The sequence below is a fragment of the Rosa chinensis genome, chromosome 6, assembly GCF_002994745.2.
Source record: "Rosa chinensis cultivar Old Blush chromosome 6, RchiOBHm-V2, whole genome shotgun sequence".
In the NCBI taxonomy this organism is placed as follows: domain Eukaryota; kingdom Viridiplantae; phylum Streptophyta; class Magnoliopsida; order Rosales; family Rosaceae; genus Rosa; species Rosa chinensis.
In genome coordinates this window covers 15,883,728-15,906,771 of record NC_037093.1, presented here as the reverse complement: position 1 = coordinate 15,906,771, position 23,044 = coordinate 15,883,728, and the positions used below count along the sequence as shown (strand labels likewise).

General features: G+C 36.1%; 3 protein-coding genes across 3 annotated transcripts; 1 reads left to right on the top strand and 2 right to left on the bottom strand.

Moving 5' to 3' along the window:
- The first annotated feature begins 639 nt into the window (after nt 1-639).
- LOC112174718 (protein fluG) lies at nt 640-2,201 on the top strand. The gene is made up of 6 exons (XM_024312511.2): nt 640-705; nt 812-927; nt 999-1,104; nt 1,490-1,646; nt 1,741-1,836; nt 1,981-2,201. Exons 3-6 carry the CDS (start codon nt 1,088-1,090, stop codon nt 2,068-2,070), a joined length of 360 nt encoding a protein of 119 aa, XP_024168279.1. The 5' UTR covers nt 640-705; nt 812-927; nt 999-1,087; the 3' UTR covers nt 2,071-2,201.
- Nucleotides 2,202-5,040: 2,839 nt separating this feature from the next.
- On the bottom strand, nt 5,041-6,822 carry LOC112172343 (allene oxide synthase 3). The gene has a single exon (XM_024309639.2). The coding sequence runs from the start codon at nt 6,712-6,714 to the stop codon at nt 5,257-5,259; it is 1,458 nt and encodes a 485-aa protein (XP_024165407.1). The 5' UTR covers nt 6,715-6,822; the 3' UTR covers nt 5,041-5,256.
- Nucleotides 6,823-12,711: 5,889 nt separating this feature from the next.
- Nucleotides 12,712-14,499, bottom strand: LOC112172188 (allene oxide synthase 3). Its single transcript, XM_024309431.2, has one exon. It carries the CDS (start codon nt 14,380-14,382, stop codon nt 12,925-12,927), a length of 1,458 nt encoding a protein of 485 aa, XP_024165199.1. The 5' UTR covers nt 14,383-14,499; the 3' UTR covers nt 12,712-12,924.
- Between the last annotated feature and the right edge of the window lie 8,545 nt (nt 14,500-23,044).

Sequence of the window (23,044 nt, the reverse complement as noted above, 5' to 3'; positions counted from 1 at the left end):
GCACGAGCTTTGGAGGATTTTGTCCCTGCGTAATCTTTCGTATTAAATGGTTTCTCTTGTGTTAATAGGATATATATATATATATATATATATATTATGTATGTATATGAGCTTAATACATGAGCTATCAATTACTGGTCTGTGGTAGGATGGAGAGGCAGCGTAAAGAGGAAGAAGTCAAAACTCAATCCTCGAGAAAAGGAGAAGAGGCAGAGCAATCAGTAATGAACAGGGTATGTGAATTTGACCGTCACAGACTTTAATTATCTACCCTGCTTGTTGTGCTTATAGTTGTCTTGTTTTAGGCAAGTAGTCCTCAAACAGGGGGTCAGCAATCTGGTGGAACCCTGAAATCGTTGAAGGATAAATTTAGCAAGGAGGAGAAAGAAGTCCCAGAAACATCTGGTTTGAAGACCCTGAAATCTCGTATTATACTTCTGTTTTGTTAATTAAATATGATTTCTGTAAAATATTAACTCTTTTCAGTCCTAGTAGTTCTTTCGGAAATCTAGTTGCGAATGAGGCGTCATTTGCGCCGAGGATTGTATGGTTTGTGTTTATGAGGTGTTTATTCTGTGGAGTCTGGACTACAAGTGATACTCATTTTTGAGTTTAAGTTGTTTTGTGTTTCTTTTAGAAGTTGCTGGGTGGATCTTCTTGGACATTGGATGTGTTCACTGAAGCATTTGTTGGAAAGTTGAAGTCATATCCTTTCATTTAGCTTATGGTATATTTTTTTCTGTAACTTTTTCCTAGAATGATATAAAAATAAACTCCCCGGTTGAGTTGATTTTCTTAACACCTATGCTACATTTGCTGATAAGATTTTTGGCTTGAAAAGTATAGCTGCATATCGCAGCGGTCTGGAAATTAGTACACATGTCACTAGAAAAGATGTTGAGGAAGGTCTTTCTGAGGTCATACAGGGTGAGTACTGCATTTAGATGATATTTTATCTTTGTTAACCTGAATGTATGCTAATTATTATGTCTCTGCAGCTGGAAAGCCTGTTCACATATCAAATAAAAGTTTTATCGACTATATTTTCACTCGTAGTTTGGAGGTTGCTCTACTTTTTGACTTGCCAATGCAGATACATACAGGGTAATGGAGAGTATTGCAATTATCAAATTGGTTTTGCATTGTTGGAATGATTACTGCTAATATAATAGAAAAATCTGGATTTTTTTTTTTGTTTATTTGAAGGAATACTTCTCTTGTTAGCTGATTACTTCTTTCATGTAAGAAACTTGGGTCAATTTTAGAAAAACACTAATGCTGAAACGAAATGTGAAGGAAATAGATTCACAGGCTTATCCATTTTTAGGAGTTGTGAACCAAATTTTATGATTCTAAGTACTAGTACTAATTCTACAACCTATTTTCAACTAGGATGCAAAAGTTTATAGGCGAGCTATATGCTTCTGTGATTGTTCAAAGTTGTATGTTCTTTGGATATAATTGATTGACACTTTTGACCTGTAACTAGTTTTGGCGACAAAGATTTGGACTTGAGGCTATCCAATCCCCTTCATCTCCGGGCTGTGCTTGAGGCCAAGAGATTTTCTAAAAGCCGCATTGTTCTTTTACATGCATCCTACCCGTTTTCAAAGGAAGCATCATATCTAGCCTCTGTTTATCCCCAGGTGATATTTGCAGTTTCGTTGAATAAAAATAGTCTTTTGGGCATTGAATGTAAACTGGCAGGTCATTGAGGATGATAAGCGTTTTCACATACAGGTCTACCTCGACTTTGGCTTGGCTATACCCAAGCTCAGTGTTCAAGGGATGGTATCTTCACTAAAAGAACTTTTGGAGCTTGCTCCAATTAAGAAGGTAACAGTATATCTGGTTTTCAGTTGTTAGTTACTTTTCTTTCAAGAATGCATCTGGTTCTTCAATGCATGTCTGAATGAAAATTTATTATACCTTACTATACTTGGTTTCTCAAGACTGAAATTTGCTCTCTCTTATTTCAAGGAAACAGTACAGAGAGTTAGAGAATTAGTTCAGTTTGGGGATTTCAGCTTCTTCAAAGTTTGTGGTTACGTTTTGGTTGGACATGAATAGCTAGTACTTTGAATTGATATGTAAGAAATACTTCATACAATTGGGTACCCTATTTGTAGTTTCGGTGTGTTTTGGCAATGTATGACAATGATGTGCTAGTAAATGACATTTGAACTAATTTGTATTTCATATTTGCCTATTTCCAGAAATCAGTTGTGCTTATTCAATTCAAACAACATATATAAGGCTATTAACTGTGGTAGTGCAATATCATCAGACAACACATAAATTTACGAACACATAATATCTATTGTCTGAGGAACATTCAGACAACAATTTTAATAAAGGAGACATTGTGTGCAATTCCTTGCAATGACATAACCAAACTATCACTGATGTCTGAGTTTTATTCAAGACAACACATGCATCCAACACATTGTTATCTTAATGGAATTTCAGACAACATTATCATCCAACAACATGTTATCTTAAATGAACTTCAGACAACAGAAACAAAAATTACGTGTTGTCTAAGGTTCATTCAAGACAACAGATGCATCCAGCACATTGTTATCTTAAATGCTTTCAGACAACATTTACATCTAGCAACCTGTTATCTTAAATACATTTCAGACAACAGAAAAAAAGTATGTGTAGTCTGAGGTTCATTTCAGACAACAACATTCACATATTGTTGTTGTTGGAGATTTTGTTGTTGTTGGAGATTCATCAGACACAACACAACATTCAGGAAATAGTTGTCCTAAAGTAATTTCACTCAACACCAAAATAACAAGCTGTTGTCTAAGTCAACACACATTAGATTTTGGATAAATTCAGACAACAAATATTTACTTATATGTGTTGTGTGACTGAGAAACAGACAACTGTTATCGACAGTTGTCTGAATGAAGTCAATCAGACATCAGGCTACTAGACAACATCAGGTTTTTCATTCAGACAACAGTCGTTCGACAGTTGTCCGATTAACTTTGTGGTATAGTGATTGCTTGTAAACTTAGGGTTACATTTCCAACTGCGTCAATGAGTTCAGAATCAATCTGTTTCATGCTTTACACTACGTACTGATGGAATAATTTGTCAACTAGATACCTTCAGTCGGTTGGTGATGATACATATGTTTTGAAATGGAAACTTCTTCCAAGTTTTTATTAGGGTTCTCTTTTTTTGTCAATTATTTCGGACATAGAATTCTATCCTTTCTTGCGTTTTGATTAAGCTATGACGAACTATCAGCCTATCAAGCCCATTCTTTCATAATATAAATGGGTAATGTTTGAATCCGTTAAATAAGGTCTCAATCTTGCTGAGAACTAAAAGTGTCATTTATAGTTAAGCTGATGTTAGAATTTTGTGGACAATGAGCTAATAAAGTGACCTTGTAATGTGCAATCATGTTTGAAGGTAATTACGTTGTTAGTTCCACAAATTAATTAATCAATTCATGAAAGATTCAACGCCAAAACGTGTAAAACTTCCCTTTCCATAAGCTTTTGGATATATATATATATATATATATATATATATATATATATATATATATATATATATGGTGGTGCTATTCACACACAATTTTTCTCTATTCACACACCCCTCTAATTTTCTATTACTTTAATTCAATTTTTTTTATAAATTACCCTAACTACCCTCCCTTGTAAATCTATTTCTTTTTTCTTTTTTTCTATTTGGCAATTCAATCATGAATCAAACATCATTATACAATAATTCAATTTTTTTTACCTATAAATGAAGGAAGAATAATACGTTTATTAAGTAGAAAAACCTATATTATTAGACAAAGAATATGCTTCCCAGGTAATCACCTTCACCCAACTGAATCCAAATTGTAAAGTTTGTTCTCATACTTTGCAAAGTACCAAACTCAATGCTTGTTTGTTTATGACTCTTAATCTAGGTGCATCATCCTCAAATTGAAAAAAAAAAAAAAATATATATATATATATATATATATATATATATATATGGAATCAGCGTTTTATCCACTTCAGCCACAATCTTCCACATTGCAGCTGATAATGTACACAAAATTTGGAGATGCTCTACATAATATTAAATGCAATGAGTTGCAATCTTCGTGTCCGGAAAAAATTATGTTCTACTAGCATATTATAGTAGAACAAATCATATTTATAATCATAAGGCCATCATTATTAGGCTGTTGTAAAGTTCTACAGTTGCTCAATGGATTCGAATACAGCAAATAATTTCAGTTAGAATCTTATAAGGAATAATGGATTCAAAGGGGCTCGAATGATCACTGAACTCGTTTTTTTTTCCATGACTCCATTGCAAACAAATGTAAAATTTTCTCAAAAGATAGGTTTAAAGTTTCTTGTTCTATCATGATTAAACTTCAAAGCATCATAATAGAGAGATAGAATGATTATATATGCTAGAGAAGTTTTTGATGAAAAAGAAAAGAGAGAATCAAAAAGAGTTTTAATATCCTCTGTGTTTGCGGGAAAATAAGAGTTTAGGATTTGAGAATGATTGACTTGCCAAATAGAAAAAAGAAAAAGAAACATAATTATAAGGAAGGGTAGTTAGGGTAATTTTTAAAAGAAAATTGAATTAAAGTAATAGAAAAATAAAGAGGGTGTGTGAATAGAGAAAAAATGTGTGTGAATAGCACCACCCTAAATATATATATATATATATATATATATATATATATATATATATATATCAGATCCTATCCAGAGTGGAGCTCCGCTTTGAAATTAACATGTGAAGTTCAAGTTTTGGGTCACTTTCGGTCACATATCCACATCTCGACCGTTCAGTTTTTAGGTACTACTGTATAGATCATCTCTGTAAATTTTCAGCCAAATTGATGATCGTTAAGGCGTTGATAACTGCTTTAAAGGTAGTATGGTACATGCAATCTACAGTAAATTCATTATCCACATCTCGACCGTTCAGTTTTGGGTCACTCTATATAACTACTTTAAAGGTATATATATAGAGTGAACTATACATGCAATCTTCAGTAAATTCATTAGTAAACTTTATTACTGGCACATTATTTTTCACATTACAATGAATTCTTCAATAAAAACAATACGAAATTTACACGAAAACAGCAACACAACGAAAAAATGGCAGAAATTTAGAACGTTGACCAAGAAGAAGGACATGATTCGGAGGTAAATATATGTTGAGAAGAAAAAGAAAAATAGGATTGGTCATTGACTAGCTCTACGTTCAGGACGAAGCTGGGGTCAATGTCTTGAACGTCACCTTCGGTCCTAACAGAAACGTCCCAACGTCGAGCGTAAAAGTGTCATAACGAAGGAAGAACTCGACCAACATTAATCGGTTCATGAGCACCACCAGATCCTTCCCGGCGCACTGCTTGTTCCCGGCAGCTGGACTCACCGTCTCTGGGCCGTTGGACCACCACACGTACTTCAGCAGCTTCTCGCCCTCCCCTACAAACCTGTCACCGACAAACTCGTCGGGGTTCTTGAAAATTTTTCCATCCCTAGTTGCAATGGTCTGGTACCCGAAGATTATTTCTCCCTTTTTTATCTCAAATGCTGCGTCATGGCTCTCGATTATAAGATCCTCCTTAGCCTTTCCGTATTGGAATGGGACGGAAGGATCAATCCTCAAGGCCTCATAAACAACTGACTTGGTTAGTGTCATCTTATCCAAAGCTGCAAGAGTAATCTTACCTCCAGCTTCTTTAACAACTGCCCTGATTTCATCACGGAGCTTGCGGTGTAAATCCTCTCCTGCTAATCCGACCCATTTCAACAAGGAAGGGAACAAAAGCTTCATGCCACCATAAGCATTGAAGCACACCAAGAACACGAGGTTGTGGCATGCTTCGTCTCTTGAAATCCCGAAATTACTCTCGGCCTCGTCCAAGGCCTTAGCTGCAGACTGGTAAAAGGCCTTGTATACCTTGTTATAAGCTGGTTTAACAAAAAGGGCAGGGAAGGGAAACGCGTGAAGCAAGAAATCTTCGAAAACATTGAACAACTTGGGCAACCCTAGTGTGAGCTGAGGAGAAAGTTGGGGTAAGAGCCAAAGGGTAACCAAGGTTGATCCTTTGGAACCCAGAGTTGTGTCCGATGGGTTTTTCCCAAAAAACAGCTCAAAGATGAAGTCGAAGGAAGTTTTGTCATTCAGTGTGTTAAAGTCTGATTTTCCATCTTTTAACAACTGAGCCTCGGCTTTGACAAATAGGTCGGTGAAGTGGGTATGGAAAAGTGGTATAACATTCTTGTGGTTAGCTGAGAGTAGAGACAAGAAGAAGTTTTTGAGAGAAGTGTGTTTAGCTTCGGATGGGTCAAGAAATGAGCAAATGCGATAGCCACCGGTGAAGTCTGTAGATGGCATGTAAGTGCCATCGAAGATGTCACGTTTTTCGACTTTGGAGTTGTCGAAGAGAATCGGAAAGCTTATGGCATCCAGGACAGTCACGACCTTCGGGTTTGAAGCAATGAATGGACCAGGAGGCATGTTTGTACGGAACACAGTGGAGTCGTACTTTTGGATCCGAGCTTTAAAGAACTGGTCGCGACCTTGGTTGTAAAAAAAATCGTAGCGATCCTTGATGGCACCAAAGAAGGGTGTGCCATAGTCACCGGGGATTTGTTTCAATGGAAGCTTTGGTTGTGTTTTGGGAACAGCAGACGAAGATGTAGATGCCATTGTACGTTGATAGTATCGCTAGGAGTTGGTGGATGATTTTGTGTAATTGGCTTCTTTCTTTTTGAGCGAGTGTAATTAGGTTCTGGGTTTTGTAGTTTGTGTTATAATATCATATGCAGTGTGTTTTTATAGGTACAAAATCTTACGTACGTGCAGGGCGTAAGGTCTGACGGATAATTTTCTGCGTTGAAGTTGAGCAGCCGAAGATGAAAACTTCAATGAAGATGAAACATTTTAATATATATTCTTCGCACATAGTGGTTAAAGAGGTTGAAGACGATAAAACCATTTTTGTCTCTACATTGACTTTCTGATGATAATATATATTATCAGACAAATCGCCATCAGCACATGAAAGGTGTGCATTATAAGGATGGTAGGTGAATTTTTCTGCGTTATATATAGGCCCTTCCAATAAGGGATGCCTAATTTTTGTCAATTTGGGGATACCGTTGGATCTGCTTTAATGAGCTTGGACGGCTGAAATTAAGTCAAGGATTTTCACACTTTTTCTCACCCATTACCGTGAAACTGAATCCGGGTTGGTTAGTTTCGCACCCTCTCCCATTCTTTCCGGCGAGCAACAATGCTCGAGAATTCTCTCCATTCTTCATACTTGGCGCTCGCAAAAGAGAAGAGCACGAAAGAGGAGTGAGAGCCCGCTCAATTAAACAAAAGTCTATGGTTTCCCACAATCAAGTATGACTAATGACTCTTCTTCTCTCATGGTATTTCATTTCAATTTCGTGTATAAGATTTCCAAAGCTTGTTTGACACCCAATTCTTTGTAAGATAGGTATTCTATTATAGTGGGTGGTTTTTTTGCGTTTGATTTAATATTTTGACCTTGATTTTGAATTGGCCGAAATTTTCTGGGCGGATCTATGTTATTGTAACAGATACTTGTATTCTTTTTAGCTTGTTTTTTTGTTTTGGAAATTATTTGGCCAGTGGATCTATTTCAGCATTAGTTTGTTCATTAGATTTTAATTATGGAAAGCTTGATGCGTTTGATTCATGAAATCTGTTTGTTCTATTGTTTGTTAATTTTTGGATTTCTTAAATTGATTTTGTTGAATTTAGTGACTGTTGGTTTGCTTCTGGGGGATAGGAATTCGTGAGTTTTAGATGAATGAAGACTTGAAATTGGTTCATAATTGTTTTCTGATTCTTTCTTTGCCAATTATATGGTTGTTTTGATATGGTTTGTGAATTAATGAATTTCTATACATTTTTAAATTTTAGTATCTACTGAAGATCATTACTCTCATACATGAATAAGCAAACTTTGTTTTGACAAACTGTGTAATTGCATATTTCTGAAGTTAATATTTCATAATCATATATGTTTTGTTGGATTTGATTGTCTTTGGCAGCTAATGGGATGTTAGCAGTCCCCATGAAGAAAGAAACTAATGAGATGTCAGTGCCTCTGGAATTAAAGACTTCCCGAACTCAAGCAATCACTCAACACTGAAGAGGAGGAACTTTGACCTGTTACTGTTGCTCTGGCAACACTTGTAATTTCCAAATTTCATCGAAAAATGTGTTAAATCAACTTGCTGACTCAAATTAGAAATTTCAAAAACTGAAGATGATACGCTAAAAGTAAGCGCATAATTTAACCCTGAAAATGTCATCGTTAGTATAGAATAAGTAGGCATCGTTCTAACAGGGGATTGAGGGTACACCTGTAATTGCAAAAACAAGTAAAGAAAAGTAAAAAGTATTATTTACAGAAATAAAACAAAGAAAAGAAATATCTACAAGTAAATACAAAAAGGGGGTTTAGGATTACTAAATCAAAAATTAAAATAAAGAAAATAAAGAAAATGTAAAAACATATATATAAGGGTGGAACGCAAGGAACAAAGATCAAAACCACAATCATATGAATGAAATCCAATCACAATTCCTATAGTTGATTTTCTATGTCATGAGAAAGAAGTTGACCATGTGAAACGTTAGAAAGCAAACGATTTCCCATTTTTTACTTTCCTTGAATAATTAATCTAAGTGAAAGCACCTAAATCAATCCTATTGAACATGCAATCATAGTCTAGAAAGCTAGCTAATCAAAAACATGCTCAATGCATTAAGAACAAAGAAAGGATGTCAACCAAAGTGCACAACCTAGTTATGAATAAGTTCACCTATTTGCAATCCTCCTTAATTGATTTTGACTTTTGTCCAAAGCCTTCACTACTTAAATTAGCTCCAATTACATGAATATATCCTAAGTTGGCCGCCAAAGAACACAAACATGCCAAAGATTTCTGTAATCCAAAATCAATCAAGCAATCTCACATAAGCAACATATCAATCAACATAAAGAAATCGTAACTTTATTTCAAAACATATAAACGGGCTTTAAACTTTTCTCATAACGTCATGTTAACTAGAATCCATAACTCTACGAATCAAACAAATGAAAATAAAAGAAAGTATGAAATACACCGTGAAAGATGGATGACATGGCCTTGAGACGAAGAACTCGAAGATCCTCAGAAGCAAGCAATCTTCTAGGGCGACACAAGGGTGGATGGCGGATAGGATCTTGATGTATTGCATGACTTCTTCTCCTCCTTGGTTGAGACGCAGAGCTTCTGAAGATTAGAGAGTGGAGAGAATTTTTGTGATGTTTAGAAAAGAATGGAAGAAGTGTGTTGTGGTGTTTCTAAAACGTCTAGAGAGAAGGGTATATATAGGGGAATGCAAGGCTTCATGAATTTAATTTCCAAAGAATTTTCTGGTTGCACCACACAGCTTCGACCAATCACGTAGCGCCACGTCAGCTCTGTTATGTCATCCAACCAATCAAAAAGCTCCAAAATCAATCCCTAATATTTTGTTGTTGATTTTCCCATGATTTAATCTGATTTTATTCACAATTTTAGGCCAAATATCTAGGCATGAACCTAGACAATGTATCTGGATGCATTTTGAACATTTTCTCCCTTAAATCTCTCCATGACTTTATCCTTAACATCCTCCCCTTGATTTTCTCTTGATTTTCATGACAAAATGCAGATTTTATTCTCTAATTTCAGCCAACATATCTTGAGGGAATTAAGGAACGAATCTGGACTTGTTATGAGCATTTTCTTGTTGCACAATCCCATGAAACTCTCCCAAAATTTTCTCAACGTAATCTCCTTGATTTTCACATTATCTCCATCATTTCCCATGCAAAAATCAGATTTGATCTCCCATAATATCTTCCACGTCATCTTCAAGCCATGTGGTCTCCTAATGCCTTCAGGTTTCCTAGCCTCATCAGGATTCCTGCGTTGACTGGGATTCCTAGTTGGACCAGGAAAACTCCATTTCTTCCTTTCAGCTCATTTATTCCAAGTACCTGAAAATAGAAACTTTCTAAAAATAAGAGATGAAAACTTTCCTAAACTAAAATGGAAACTTTCTTCAACTAAAACAGAAACTTTCTAAAATTAAGAAATAGAAACTTTCCTAAACTAAATGGATTTATTTAAGGAAATAACTAAGTAAATATGAGGAAATAACACTTAAAAAGTCGCATTAAAATGCTCCTATCAAATTCCCCCACTCTTTAGCAGCAGCAAGATGATGTAACTACTAGCCTTCGGAACTTTGGGGTAGGTTCTCATATGTTGCCTATTCGTTGTATTGATTGCTCACTAGTATTGTAATTTTGAGCATTAGCTCATCTAACATTTTAATTTCTGCAGCTACAGGACGTGACAGGAGATTCCAAGGTTGATGATACTGAGGTTGAAGGGAAGGTCAGTAAAATCAAACAAATGTAGGGATATATAACTTCTTCTGGGATTGATAAAACTCAATGACTCATAAACGTAAATGAAAGAAACTGAAATTGTTGGAACAGTAGAGTGAGTAGACCATCATGGTTGTAGGTATAAGGTTTACACTTGATGTGTTGGCATACTTATACAAAGCACTGAAGAAGCCTACAAAGTTAATCAAAACTGATCTCAGAGAATTTCAGGTAATTGCATCTCATGCATAAGCACAGGATTGCAACATGTGTTGCAATCCCTGAGTCAGTCCTAGTCAACCCTACGTTTTTGGGAGTCCAATTTTGAAAAGTATCTTTTGGTTTTTAGATTTTATTTTCCAAAGATATTTTTCAACTGATAAAATCGTGCTTTTGAAGTCTTAGGTGATTTAGGATTTGTTTATTTTAATTGGATATCTTTTATTAAAAAATATTTCCTAGTAGGAGTCCAATTAGGGTAGTCTTAATTGTGAATTTATTTTCTCCTCAATATATTCAGAAAAGTTGCGTTGATTGTATAAGCGATTTGGATACAAGAATTATTGTGTGTCTTGCTTGCTTAGAAAGAGTTCCATAGGAGTCCATGAAACACTTGTTCCGTGTCTAAGTGTTTCATTGTTCATTCATATACATGCATTGATTCTCTTGAGATAAATAGAGAAGATTGGTGGTGCAAGTGGAGCGATATTTGCAGATCGTTCAAGTGAAGAAGAAGGTCAAGATTCAAGACAAACACCTCTCTAGTGAGTCTAGAGATTGTAGCCGCGTAGAGAGAGATCTGTGTTTGTAAAGAACCATATCCTTCATCAATAAGTTGATTGATTTTATTTGGGTTCTCAAGAGTAAGAGCCCCGCAGTATTTTTAATCTCGAAGTTGAGGTTTTCACTGCGTAACCAAAATTGTGCTTTCTGTGTGAATTTTTTGATTTCTGCCCAGTAAGGATTATAACGTGTCTATCAATCCCCGAAACCTAGAAAAACATTTCATCCAAGTATTTTCAATGGTATCCCATCGTATGGAATTGATCATGTCTATAAGCCAATATTATGATATGCCATTCCTTGTCCATATCAGATACTTCATTCACTTCGTCATTAGGACCATACCATAAGGAGCTTTAATTTATTCTCTGTCTACACACAACATAAGCTTCATGTATTATCAACATGACCTCTGCATACACAGATCATAAAAAGGAAATGGCAAATCTCCAATTAAAGTTGGTGTCTCAAAAATTGGTCATCTTTGAAAAAAGCCTGCAGATAACTTGGCACCATTTACTCATGATCAACCTAAAAATAGACATAAATTACTTCAAACAAAGAAAAGACTAGGATTTAATAAAGAAAATTTACTAAATGGTCTAATTGTCTAAAGCTGCTTGGAGATCAAATTAAGCACCTACATTCCTCACCTGAAAGAAAGTCTATAAACTTGAATGTATATAAAAATTGAACAAGCAAAATCAGTGATAGTGCATCAACAATGAATTCCCAGGCAATTAATGGTGTATAATCAGATTTTAATTTACAAATTACACGGCTATATTGATTATATACCAATATTTTAACAGATTAAGTCGATAATTAAGATGGACATGGTTCGAAGACCCTGATTCTATGAAACAAGATCACCAATTCAGATTCCAATAATCCAACCCCGATACCATTGATTATATAGAAATCCAAGCACATACGGAATCCCTCATGAAATTAGATTACCAATTAAGTCTTTGCACCCCATCGCCTCCATTGATATGCCAAAGACTCGCGATGCCGGAAGAATCTTGCGACGGTACATCCCTCTCAATCCATGCATCGTCTCTAAAGTTCGTTCCGCCATGAATGATCTGAGAAATTGCTACAATTGATCAATTGAAAACTGAGGCAAGAGTGGACTATTTCCCTCAAGAAATCATATATTCTCTCACTTGAAGAAATAGATGGTGCTTGAGATGCGAATTGGTCGGGTGAATTCTCTAAGCGTTGTCGATACTCTCCGGAAAGAATCGGGGAGATTAGGAATTCGGGTTGGAGGCTTAGAAAAGGGTAAATCACTTGACTTAATCTCTGCCGTCCAAGCTCATTAAAACAGACCCAACGGCTGTGAATGTGTCCCTCAAATTGGCAAAAAATCCCTTATTAGAAGGACCTTTTATATCAGACTGAACTCATTCTCAAAAAAATATATATATATCAGACTGAACTAATAGGCATATTAATTAAATACGTGCACTCTAACGTAAATTCATTAGTAAACTTTACTGTCATTCTCCACATTACAATGAATTCTTCAATACAAACAAACAACACAAAATTTACACGAACCCAACAATACAATGAAAAAATGGCAGGAAGAACATTGACCAAGGAAGGAGTACATGATTCGAAGGTAAATATATGTTGAGAAAAAAAAAATATGACTAGCTTCAAATTCAGGACGAAGCTGGGGTCAAAGTCTTGAACGTCACTTTGGGTCCTAACAAAAACGTTCCGACGTCGAGCGTAAAAGTGTCATAACGAAGGAAGAACTCGACTAACATTATCCGGTTCATGAGCACCACGAGATCCTTCCCGGCGCACTGCTTGTCCCCGGCGGCTGGACTCACCGTCTCGGGGCCGTTGGACCACCACACGTACTTCAGCAGCTTCTCGCCCTCCCCCACAAACCTGTCACCTACAAACTCCTCGGGGTTCTTGAAAATCTTTCCATCCCTAGTTGCAATGGTCTGGTACCCGAAGATTATGTCTCCCTTTTTTATCTCAAATGCTGCGTCATGGCTCTCGATTATTAGATCTTCCTTGGCCTTTCCGTATTGGAATGGGACGGAAGGATCAATCCTCAAGGCCTCATAAACAACTGACTTGGTTAGTGTCATCTTATCCAATGCTGCAAGAGTAATCTTACCTCCAGCTTCTTTAACAACTGCCCTTATTTCATCACGGAGCTTGCCGTGTAAATCCTCTCCTGCTAATCCAACCCATTTCAACAAGGAAGGGAACAAAAGCTTCATGCCACCATAAGCATTGAAGCACACCAAGAACACGAGGTTGTGGCATGCTTCATCTCTTGAAATCCCGAAATTACTCTCGGCCTCGTCCAAGGCCTTAGCTGCAGACTGGTAAAAGGCCCTGTATACCTTGTTATAAGCTGGTTTAACAAAAAGGGCAGGGAAGGGAAACGTGTGAAGCAAGAAATCTTCGAAAACATTGAACAACTTGGGCAACCCTAGTGTGAGCTGAGGAGAAAGTTGGGGTAAGAGCCAAAGGGTAACCAAGGTTGATCCTTTGGACCCCAGAGTTGTGTCCGATGGGTTTTTCCCAAAAAACAGCTCAAAGATGAAGTCGAATGAAGTTTTGTCATTCAGTGTGTTAAAGTCTGATTTTCCATCTTTTAACAACTGAGCCTCGGCTTTGACAAAGAGGTTGGTGAAGTGGGTATGGAAAAGTGGTATAACATTCTCGTGGTTAGCAGAGAGTAGAGACAAAAAGAAGTTTTTTAGAGAAGTGTGTTTGGCTTCGGATGGATCAAGAAATGAGCAGATGCGATAGCCACCGGTGAAGTCTGTTGATGGCATGTAAGTGCCATCAAAGATATCACGTTTTTCGACTTTGGAGTTGTCGAAGAGAATCGGAAAGCTTATGGCATCCAGGACTGTCACAACCTTTGGGTTTGAAGCAATGAATGGACCAGGAGGCATGTTTGTACGGAACACAGTGGAGTTGTACGTTTGGATCCGGGCTTTGAAGAACTCGTCACGACCTTGATTGTAGAAAAAATCGTAGCGATCCTTGATGGCACCAAAGAAGGGTGCGCCATAGTCACCAGGGATTTGTTTCAGTGGAAGCTTTGGTTGTGGTTTGGGAACGGCAGAAGAAGATGAAGATGACATTATCAAACTTTTTGATAATTTGTGTAATTGTCTTCGTCTTGGCCTTTTTTTTTTTTTGAGCGAGTGTAATTGGCTTCTGGGTTTTGTAGTTTGTGACTTTGTGTTATAATCTCATATGCAAAGTGTGTTTTTATAGGTACATAATCGTCTGTGCAGGGCGTTAGGTCTGAGTGGTCGTTGAGCAGCCGATTAATATACTTAAATCAAGATGAAACATTCTAGTATTCTTCCTAGTGGAATTTAAAAAAATAAAAAATGAAGATGATATATAAAACCATTTTTGTCTCTAGATTAATTGACTTTTTACATATAAATTAGGAGTAGTGCTGGAGACACCTAAATATTATACTAAATTCTTATCTCAAATGATGTGGCATTTGCCACCTCATCTGTAGTAATCTTCAACATGTTACATGTAATAATGTCAATTAATTTTCATTTTATAGTTTCCACCATGTATGTAATTAACTAATATTATATTTTTTTTAGAAAAAAATGAGAAAAATAATGTCTCCTTGCAATCCCAAAAATTGATCTTCAAACACCCGGGATATTCTCATATACCACAATCTCTTTGGTGCAAAATCTGGAACCCAAGAAACGAAAACTCATCTCTAATTTCAATAAAAAAAAAGAAGGTGCTGCGTATGAAAATCCAAAAATAAGAAGATGATTATGAATATAGCAACCACAAGGCATAAATTGGCTTTGCAAATCATAATCACAAGAGATTGTGATGAAAAACTGTGAGTTAACTCTTATTAAGAGATTAAGATTATCTCTGCATTGTAATAATCTTATTTTTGTCAGTGCTAGATTTTCATCATCCCAAAGAACAGATCTTTGTCAGCAAATACAACTTGTTTAGCCAACTTCTATCTTTGTTAGTGCTAGAAGTTAATTTGGCCAACTTGTTTTGAATCCATTAGATTGGTTCCAAAAATTAAAAGAGAGAACAAAGAATTTACTTCTTTTTTTTTTAACAATAGAATAAAGAATTTACTGGGTGGTGGATAGGCGGTTGCGATATATGGAGGATGAGTATTGAATTTTTTAGGGTTTATCAAGACATGAGTTTGCGCGCTTTGTTGATTGATTAACTTTACCGCATTTTTCTTTTTCTGTTTTCTAATATCTTAGAGATGAATAGACTAATTTAAATATATATTCCAAATAAAAAAATAAAATATGACAACTTAAATTGTTGGAGGTTCATTAGGGCTGATGTGGTCAATGCCATGTCATTTGTGATGGTTTTTTTGTATAGAATTTTGGGATCCAAAGCATTTTCCTAATTGATAAGATGCATAAAGAAATTAGGAAATTCTACAATATGTTAACATATGGCATATATACAATGACCACTTTTATGACTTAATTACTCAAATGAAAACTTACTACAATTACCACTGTTAGGACTTAATTACTCAATGAGAACCTACTATACTCTAACGATCGAGGACCTTATTTATCTTAATGAGGAATTTTTTCTAGTAACCTATTTTACCCTAATGAGAACCTTATTTACTTTAATAAGGATTTTTTTCTAGTTATCACATGAGTCCTTAAAGTGGTAACATGAGTCCTCAAAGTGGTAAATATTACATTAAATAGGACATATATGAGAAAATGTTAACGTATCATATCACAAAAGATATTAATGATTGATGAAATACATAAAAGAAATAGTATATAAATTTTTTTAATACATATTAAGGAACTTTTAACAATTTCTATTTTCTCAATTTAACTAGGGTGCGGCTATTGCCACCCTACCATTTTCTTTGTTCACCCTACAAATATTTGAATTCTTGAAAGACTATATTACCCAAATGCAAAATAACTAATAAGTATACTAATTTTCTAAAATTCAAATCTTTACGGAAAACTAAATACATAACTAATTAAATACAAAACTACTTAATTTCTCTTCTGATAACATTAATCTTCATCTTCTCCATCCAAATTTCAATTTATTACAATTTTCTTTTTTATCTTTTTGTACGTTGCGTCCTCATCGTTAATTCATTATTCAATTCACAAACCATTAGTGTTAACTTCATCAAAATCTTTATAATACCTTTATAAACATTGAAAGTAAAAAAATTTAAAACACGAAAAAAAAAATCAATCTTTTTTTCATTGCTCATAGTAGCACTTCCTAATTTTTTTAATATGGATTGAAATAAACAAACATTGAAACTGAATGGAAAAAATAAAAAAAATGGAAGTAAATCAAATTATGATTTTATTAGGAAACTTTACTATAATTTAGGACGTCTTTTTAATTGATATAAATTAAATGAGAAATTTTCGTTAAACAAAATTTCTTTTTTAATTTGATATGTCATATGATGGAGGATATTCTTGGAAAGAGAAGTGGGTTGGATAAGTAAATCTAATAATTGAAATTAAATTGTAGGGTGTAATGAGCAAGTAGGGTGAACAAAGAAAATTATAGGGTGGCAATAGCCTCACCCATTTAACTATTCTTAAAATATCCTTCCATAGTTCTTTGCTTTTTTCTTGTATCTAAACCGAATGGAAGTTCACCCTTAATTTTCTGCAATGCATGCACCAAATTTGGTATGTTTTATCATTTTGTAGAGAGTAGTTATTCAAAGATATTACTGCATGAAATGCCTCTTTTGAAGAAACATTTGGTAGAGCACAACTATCATCTGGATCTTGATAATCTCTCTCTAAAGTAATACATATTCATTTATTGATAATAGAATAAATTATTAAATTATTGATAATATAATAACCCTGGCCTTCTAAAGTAATAATTTTCTAGTAGTCCCAATATTATTTATTTATAGGAGTTTTACTGTATCTATACTATATTTAATAATACCTATAAACAAGTAACATCGTCTCTCTTCTGGAGCTCCAAAAAACTCGGATTCTCTTGGTCTAGGGTTTTGCAAAATCTACTCGTTCGGTGGCGCTTGGGATCGGTATGAGTTTGCCTGGCCGCTAATGAGTCGCTGTCGGATGGGTATTGAAAGCTATGTTTGCTCGACTTGGTCTAGAGAGTGGTTTTAGCTCAAGGGGCAGATGGGTGACTGGATGGTGAGCATCAAACGAAGGCTTTATGCGGGGTGGTTGGGTTGTGCAAGGATGGCCTAAGCGGCAGCGTGGGTTCTACAGATCTGGCAGCGGCGACAGCGGCGTGGGTCGAATGGCTGCGTGGCGGTATGGTTCTCAGGGGCTATGCGACGGCAAGGTTTCTGGCTGATCCAGCATCAACTTGGTGGTTGTAGAGTTGTGCGGCGATGTAGGCAAGTGTTGGACGCTGGGTTCCGACCAGCGAGGACGTGGGTTAGCGAGGTTGGATGCGTTGGAGGCACTACACGGCCACTGCGCGTGAAGGAGAGGGGTTTTTGGGCTTGCTCCAACAATCTTGCTGGTCCTAGAGTTTTGAACTTTCTCTTTGGGCTGCTGGGCTTCAAATTTGGGCTAGGGCCCACACTATGTTTTTAGTTTGTCTAATTACAATAATGTTCGGTAGGAACTCAGATCTCTAGCGCCTCCAGTGTAGTACTAAAGAAGGATCCCCGCTATCTCTACATATATGAATGTATAATGAGTAGGTCTATTTCTATGTACCACTGTAAGTGGTAACACTATCTTCTTGTCTATCTATGCCCTTAAATGGCAGCGGAAAGTTATATAACGACCTACTCTGGTTTGTGATGAATATATTATCTAGCCCCGTAGGCCTATTAAAAAAAATACTATATTTAATAAAAGAGAGTTTGTCAGCTAAAATAGATTTTTTTTTTTAACTTAAATACATTTTATATACTAAAATAGAATGAAAACCAAATTAATTAGAAATGGTAAACAAGTAAAACTACAAATAACAGAAAATAAAAAAAAATAAAGAAAAAGACATCCATAACCACTCACCTTCTTTAGATAACTACCAACTCCCACCCCCATCGAGATCAATTGTGTAGAAATTTCTGATTACTTATTAGTTAAGGAATTAAATTTCTGACCAAAACTTAAGCATGATTTTTGGGTTGATATCACTGGGCTTAAGGTATTCCGCGGCCGGTCTATCAGACAAAGGAAAGAAAATCCATTTTAAGGTAGAAAAAGTCTAGATATTTAATTGAAAATTAATTAGTAGTAGGTGGAGTAAGTCAAAGACTAAATAATATGCCGGTCAAACTTAAGCATCGTGCAAGAAAGAGAGTATTGTGAAAACTGTAACAAGAAGCAACCCCTCCAAACAGGCAATAAAAAACATTAAGTAACAAAAAGGAAATAAGAAACCCAGCACCAACTTGTTGAAGACCGAATTATAATTCGCTATACGCAACTGCCTGTTTGGTTTAGTGGGTTAAATAGGTATAAATTACTTGAATTCGGGTCCGTCGTTAAGTTTAATGGGAGTGGGCTCCAAGTAAAATTAAGTTAAGACTGTAGACATGCAATTTTTAATGATAGGATAATCTAGCTATTATAAGCTTAATCAACCTGATTTGAATTTATATTTTAATAAGAGTGCTCTAGATAATACCAGGGTTGATCATCTTTTCATACTGAATTTAGTTCATGAATACTGGTGCAAATAGAAACAGGTCGAATTTAACTAGAGCCTTCCTCAAAACAAAAACAAAAAAACTAACAAAATGACTAATGCAGCCTTGACAGCGGGTAAGGGAAGACCCATATTTTCTGTTAGGATCCCCATTTTTTATTGGGCTGTCAATCACTCTATTCAGCCCATTTCTGGTTGCGCGCTCTAGTCTAGTCAAGTGAAGTGACATCGTTTTGGTTCATCAATGCGTTTGAATCATTGAATGAGTCCAGTAGTAGAATGATTTGTACGTGTACTGCAAGCTATCGGTAGCCCAAGTGTCTGTATTCGTCGAGATGAAATGAACGAAGTTTAATTTTACTTTTTAAAATCATTTTTAGGGTCGTGAATTATGTGGCTTCAGAGCCCATAGATTAGGTCAATGTGGCAAGGGCCACAAGTGTTGTCTGTGTGATGGCCTAATATCGGGTATTATTAGGTTATCCAAAGCAATTATGCTCCTACACTGATTTCTCTCACTATTCGCGTTCGCATACTCCGCACATTCGAACACTGCAATAGTACCCACACCATCACAACAAATTACCCAATTCCTCAATTTCACATTTAGATGTAGTATGGTCATTTATACTCACTCTGTTTCTCCAATCCATTCTCATATGACCCATTTCGTTACTTCACTTACACAAATCCCTAATCACCTCGTTTACCCCACTTCTCTGCCTCTACAACACCTGAGAAATTTCCATTCACCATGTCCAATTATTAATAACCACCAATATGTATGGCTACATTTTTTGTTAGGTGGTTGATCAATTACACTGATGTCAACAGGTGATATAGACAATAATAATATTAGGGAATTTCTTGCTGCTACCTTGCTCCTAAATAAGGTGGAAAAGGAAAGCAGAATGTAATTGCAGCGGTTGCATCATCTCTTGAATAAAGATTGTAGTAGTTGCAATTAAAAATGGTGAGCTTGATCAGTCTTCCAAGGAGTTTGGTCTATGTGATGAGTTTATCAAAGAGACTTATAAATGGGAATTTTTCACCCGTGGAACCAACAAGGGAGAAAGTACTACAGCATTGCTCATTACTTGGCAAGCTGTATACAAAAAGTTATGGAGATATGTTGAAAATGCTAGGATGAACGTGTTTCTGGGTATCGGGGATTGATAGTTGTGTTGCTATCCCTACTGTACTGATAATCGAAAATCACATAGAAAACATAAATTTGTTTACCCAGTGAAAACCTCAAATTGAGGTTAAAAATATTGCGAGGCTCTAACTCTTAAGAACCCAAAAGATGCAACCAATTCACTAGTGGTGAAGAACAAGTTTTATTACAACAAATAGAGTCAAACAGAAGAAAGGCAAAGAGGAAGTTTGGGAATTTCTGATGTATTGATATTCTCCAAAGATGGAGTACTATACAAAGTATACACAATGCTAATAGAAAGCTAATTACACTGTGATATTCTCCCCCTTAACTACATAATATTCTCCTTAACTATACAATCCTAATTATACTATAATTCCTACAACTATGGAGAGTGACTCATGCCAACGCTCCCCCTCAAGTTGGAGCATACAGATCACGGATACCCAACTTGTCAAGTGAGTCATAAAACGTGTGGCGACCCGGAGACTGGATTACCACAACGCAGCCTCCCCAAGGAACCCTACACCCGCGACACTTAGGGAGTAAGTGTTTTGGGCCTAGAATTCCTCAAAGAGACAAGGCCTTTAGGTTGGAGAACAAGAAATCTATAAGCCCGAAATTCTTAGGCTTGTATAGTGGGCTTGGCTCATAACCACAAGATTGTAAACTAGACGAGGAAGAGAAAAGGAAGATGGTGTTGTGTTGAATTTAGAACCTACGTCATTTTTAGTTCTTAGCCCAAGTTTACATTAGGTTCATTGAATGGTAATTTACGTGAGTCTTCTAGGTCTAGCCCAATAGGACCTAAACTCAAATGGAGGTTCTAACCCTAGGGTTCCACTTTGGTGGTAAGCAATCACACGCATCATCAACCATACATATCGTTACAAAAATTTAACAAGATCGAACATGCCAAATAATAAAACAAATTGTGGCCTCCAAGGATTATCCTTCGTATCCAAGCTTCGACAACAACAGCCTGCAAAACAAACTAAAGTAGGGGTTAGGCTCCTACATCCAGTCATTGCCCATGCCCGCCCCCATATCTAAGTTTAAAAACATGAGTTATCGTTTTGATAAAAAGTAGTAGATAAAAATCGGTTTGCGATTCCACGTGATTGTCACCATGTAATTACAATCCCACGGCAATTGATCTCTTTCCACAACTTCCATCATAACCGTCCATCTAGCCAATCACTTTCCGGAATTCAATTATCACAAGGCTAGAGACAAAGGGGATAATTCAATAACAAGGGCATGGTGCACACTGCCCACCACCGGTGGCTCAAGGAGGAACAAACATCTCCTTACATCTCCATCAATTGCCAACACATCAATCCAACCACGCAAACCATTTCAAGTGTAAAATAGATAATTTTCAAAACCATGCAAGAGGCCTCATATAAAACATAGTATATGCAAGAAAAGCATAGATAGAGTTAAAGGCATCTCCTACCTGGAACTCGAGCTTTCTCTTGCAGCACTTGGCCTCAATGCAACCTTGTATCAACCACCAACTTCACAAGATCCTACCATGACATCGAGCCTAGATCAATAAGCAACATTAATAACGATATACAAGACTAGCTAATCACTATCAATGCTCTCCGAAGAAAACCCCTCCTTTAATCTAATTTACTAACTAATAACCAGACCATCTGGGAGTTGGCTTTTCAGGAAAAAGTGGTAAGAACACCCTTAAAAGACAAGCTATTAAAAGCTGGAAATAGAGTTTAAAAAGGAACTATCAAGGTTCGAGGAGAATTGTTCAATATACTAGAGGTAAACTCTTGGGAAAATTTTAAAAGGTGGATGGTTTAACAACCAACTCAGTAAGAATGAAATGGTTATTGAATTTCAAGTGAAGCCATTTAAAGAGTAGGGGTTTTAAAGGCCAAAGTAAAACAATGTGCAAATTCTTTCCAGAAATATCAGCTTCTGTCCACATATTTCAAAATTGCATAACTAATTCTAGAAAAATGCTTTAGGAGTGATTCAAATTTTGTAAACACTTTGTGTCTACTATATTTTTCTAGAAGGAACTGATCCCAAATTCTCAACAGTTTAGCTCCAGTTTTGAAATGAATGCAGCTGGGTCAGGTTGTATTGAAAACTGAAAAACTGCATAAAGTAGTTCTCTTGCTCAAAGCTCTTTTGGTACCCAAAATGGCTAGTTAAGTAGACTCTAAGACACCTATAGGGTATATCTAAAGCTCCTAAAGGCTTAAATTTCAGTCATCCTTTAATACTATAAGGGGAGGTCTTATAGCTCAATAACATGATGTTTTGAAGACATGGTGTTTGGACAACCGTAAAACAAATAAGCTCTTGGGATCAAGCACGATTTTAATGTTTAAGATAACCATGGTCTAGCAAAAATCCAACACATCAGAAAGAATGAGAGGTTCAAGGTTAAAGCAACATGGTTCCAACAACAATAGTGACAAGTTGTAATCTGCAAGAGTTTGTAACAACAACCAAAAATAAACAATGTTATGGAAAGGATGATACTCACCAGGGAACAACCAAAAAGGTGAGTTTTTCTTGAGGACTTCAACATGAAGAAAGCTGAGGGAGTTGATTGGATTGAGCCCGTTGTAGGCCAAGAAGTTCACTTAATCTTGAACATGCAGAGTGAAACAGAAACTTCTTAATATGTGGAAAAGTTGTTTTGAATGTATTGAGCCTAAATATTAAGGAAAGAAATAGGAACTTGATAGTTCAAGAATCTTACCAACTGTTGGTATCAGTCTCAAACAAGATGTGGGGGATTCGGATAGAGCAAGAGAAGAAATTCAAGCAGAAATCCGGAACAGGCTCGCTTCTAAATAGCTCCCACTTGGAGGGGTGTACAAGTCTCAAAACGACTCCAATGGAGCTGAAATTTGGAGGCTAGATATAAGAGACAGAGGCGAAAAACTTTAATGAAGAAATTTTTTTGATCG

What these genes read in the sequence shown, in the direction of transcription:
- LOC112174718 (XM_024312511.2), top strand. An exon ending in TAGCCTCTGTTTATCCCCAG is followed by an intron (nt 1,647 to 1,740) that starts GTGATATTTGCA and finishes TTTCACATACAG; the next exon opens with GTCTACCTCGACTTTGGCTT. An exon ending in AGCTTGCTCCAATTAAGAAG is followed by an intron (nt 1,837 to 1,980) that starts GTAACAGTATAT and finishes TCTTATTTCAAG; the next exon opens with GAAACAGTACAGAGAGTTAG.
- LOC112172343 (XM_024309639.2), bottom strand. Translation starts at nt 6,714, where the DNA reads ATGGCATCTACATCTTCGTCTGCTGTTCCCAAAACACAACCAAAGCTT.
- LOC112172188 (XM_024309431.2), bottom strand. Translation starts at nt 14,382, where the DNA reads ATGTCATCTTCATCTTCTTCTGCCGTTCCCAAACCACAACCAAAGCTT.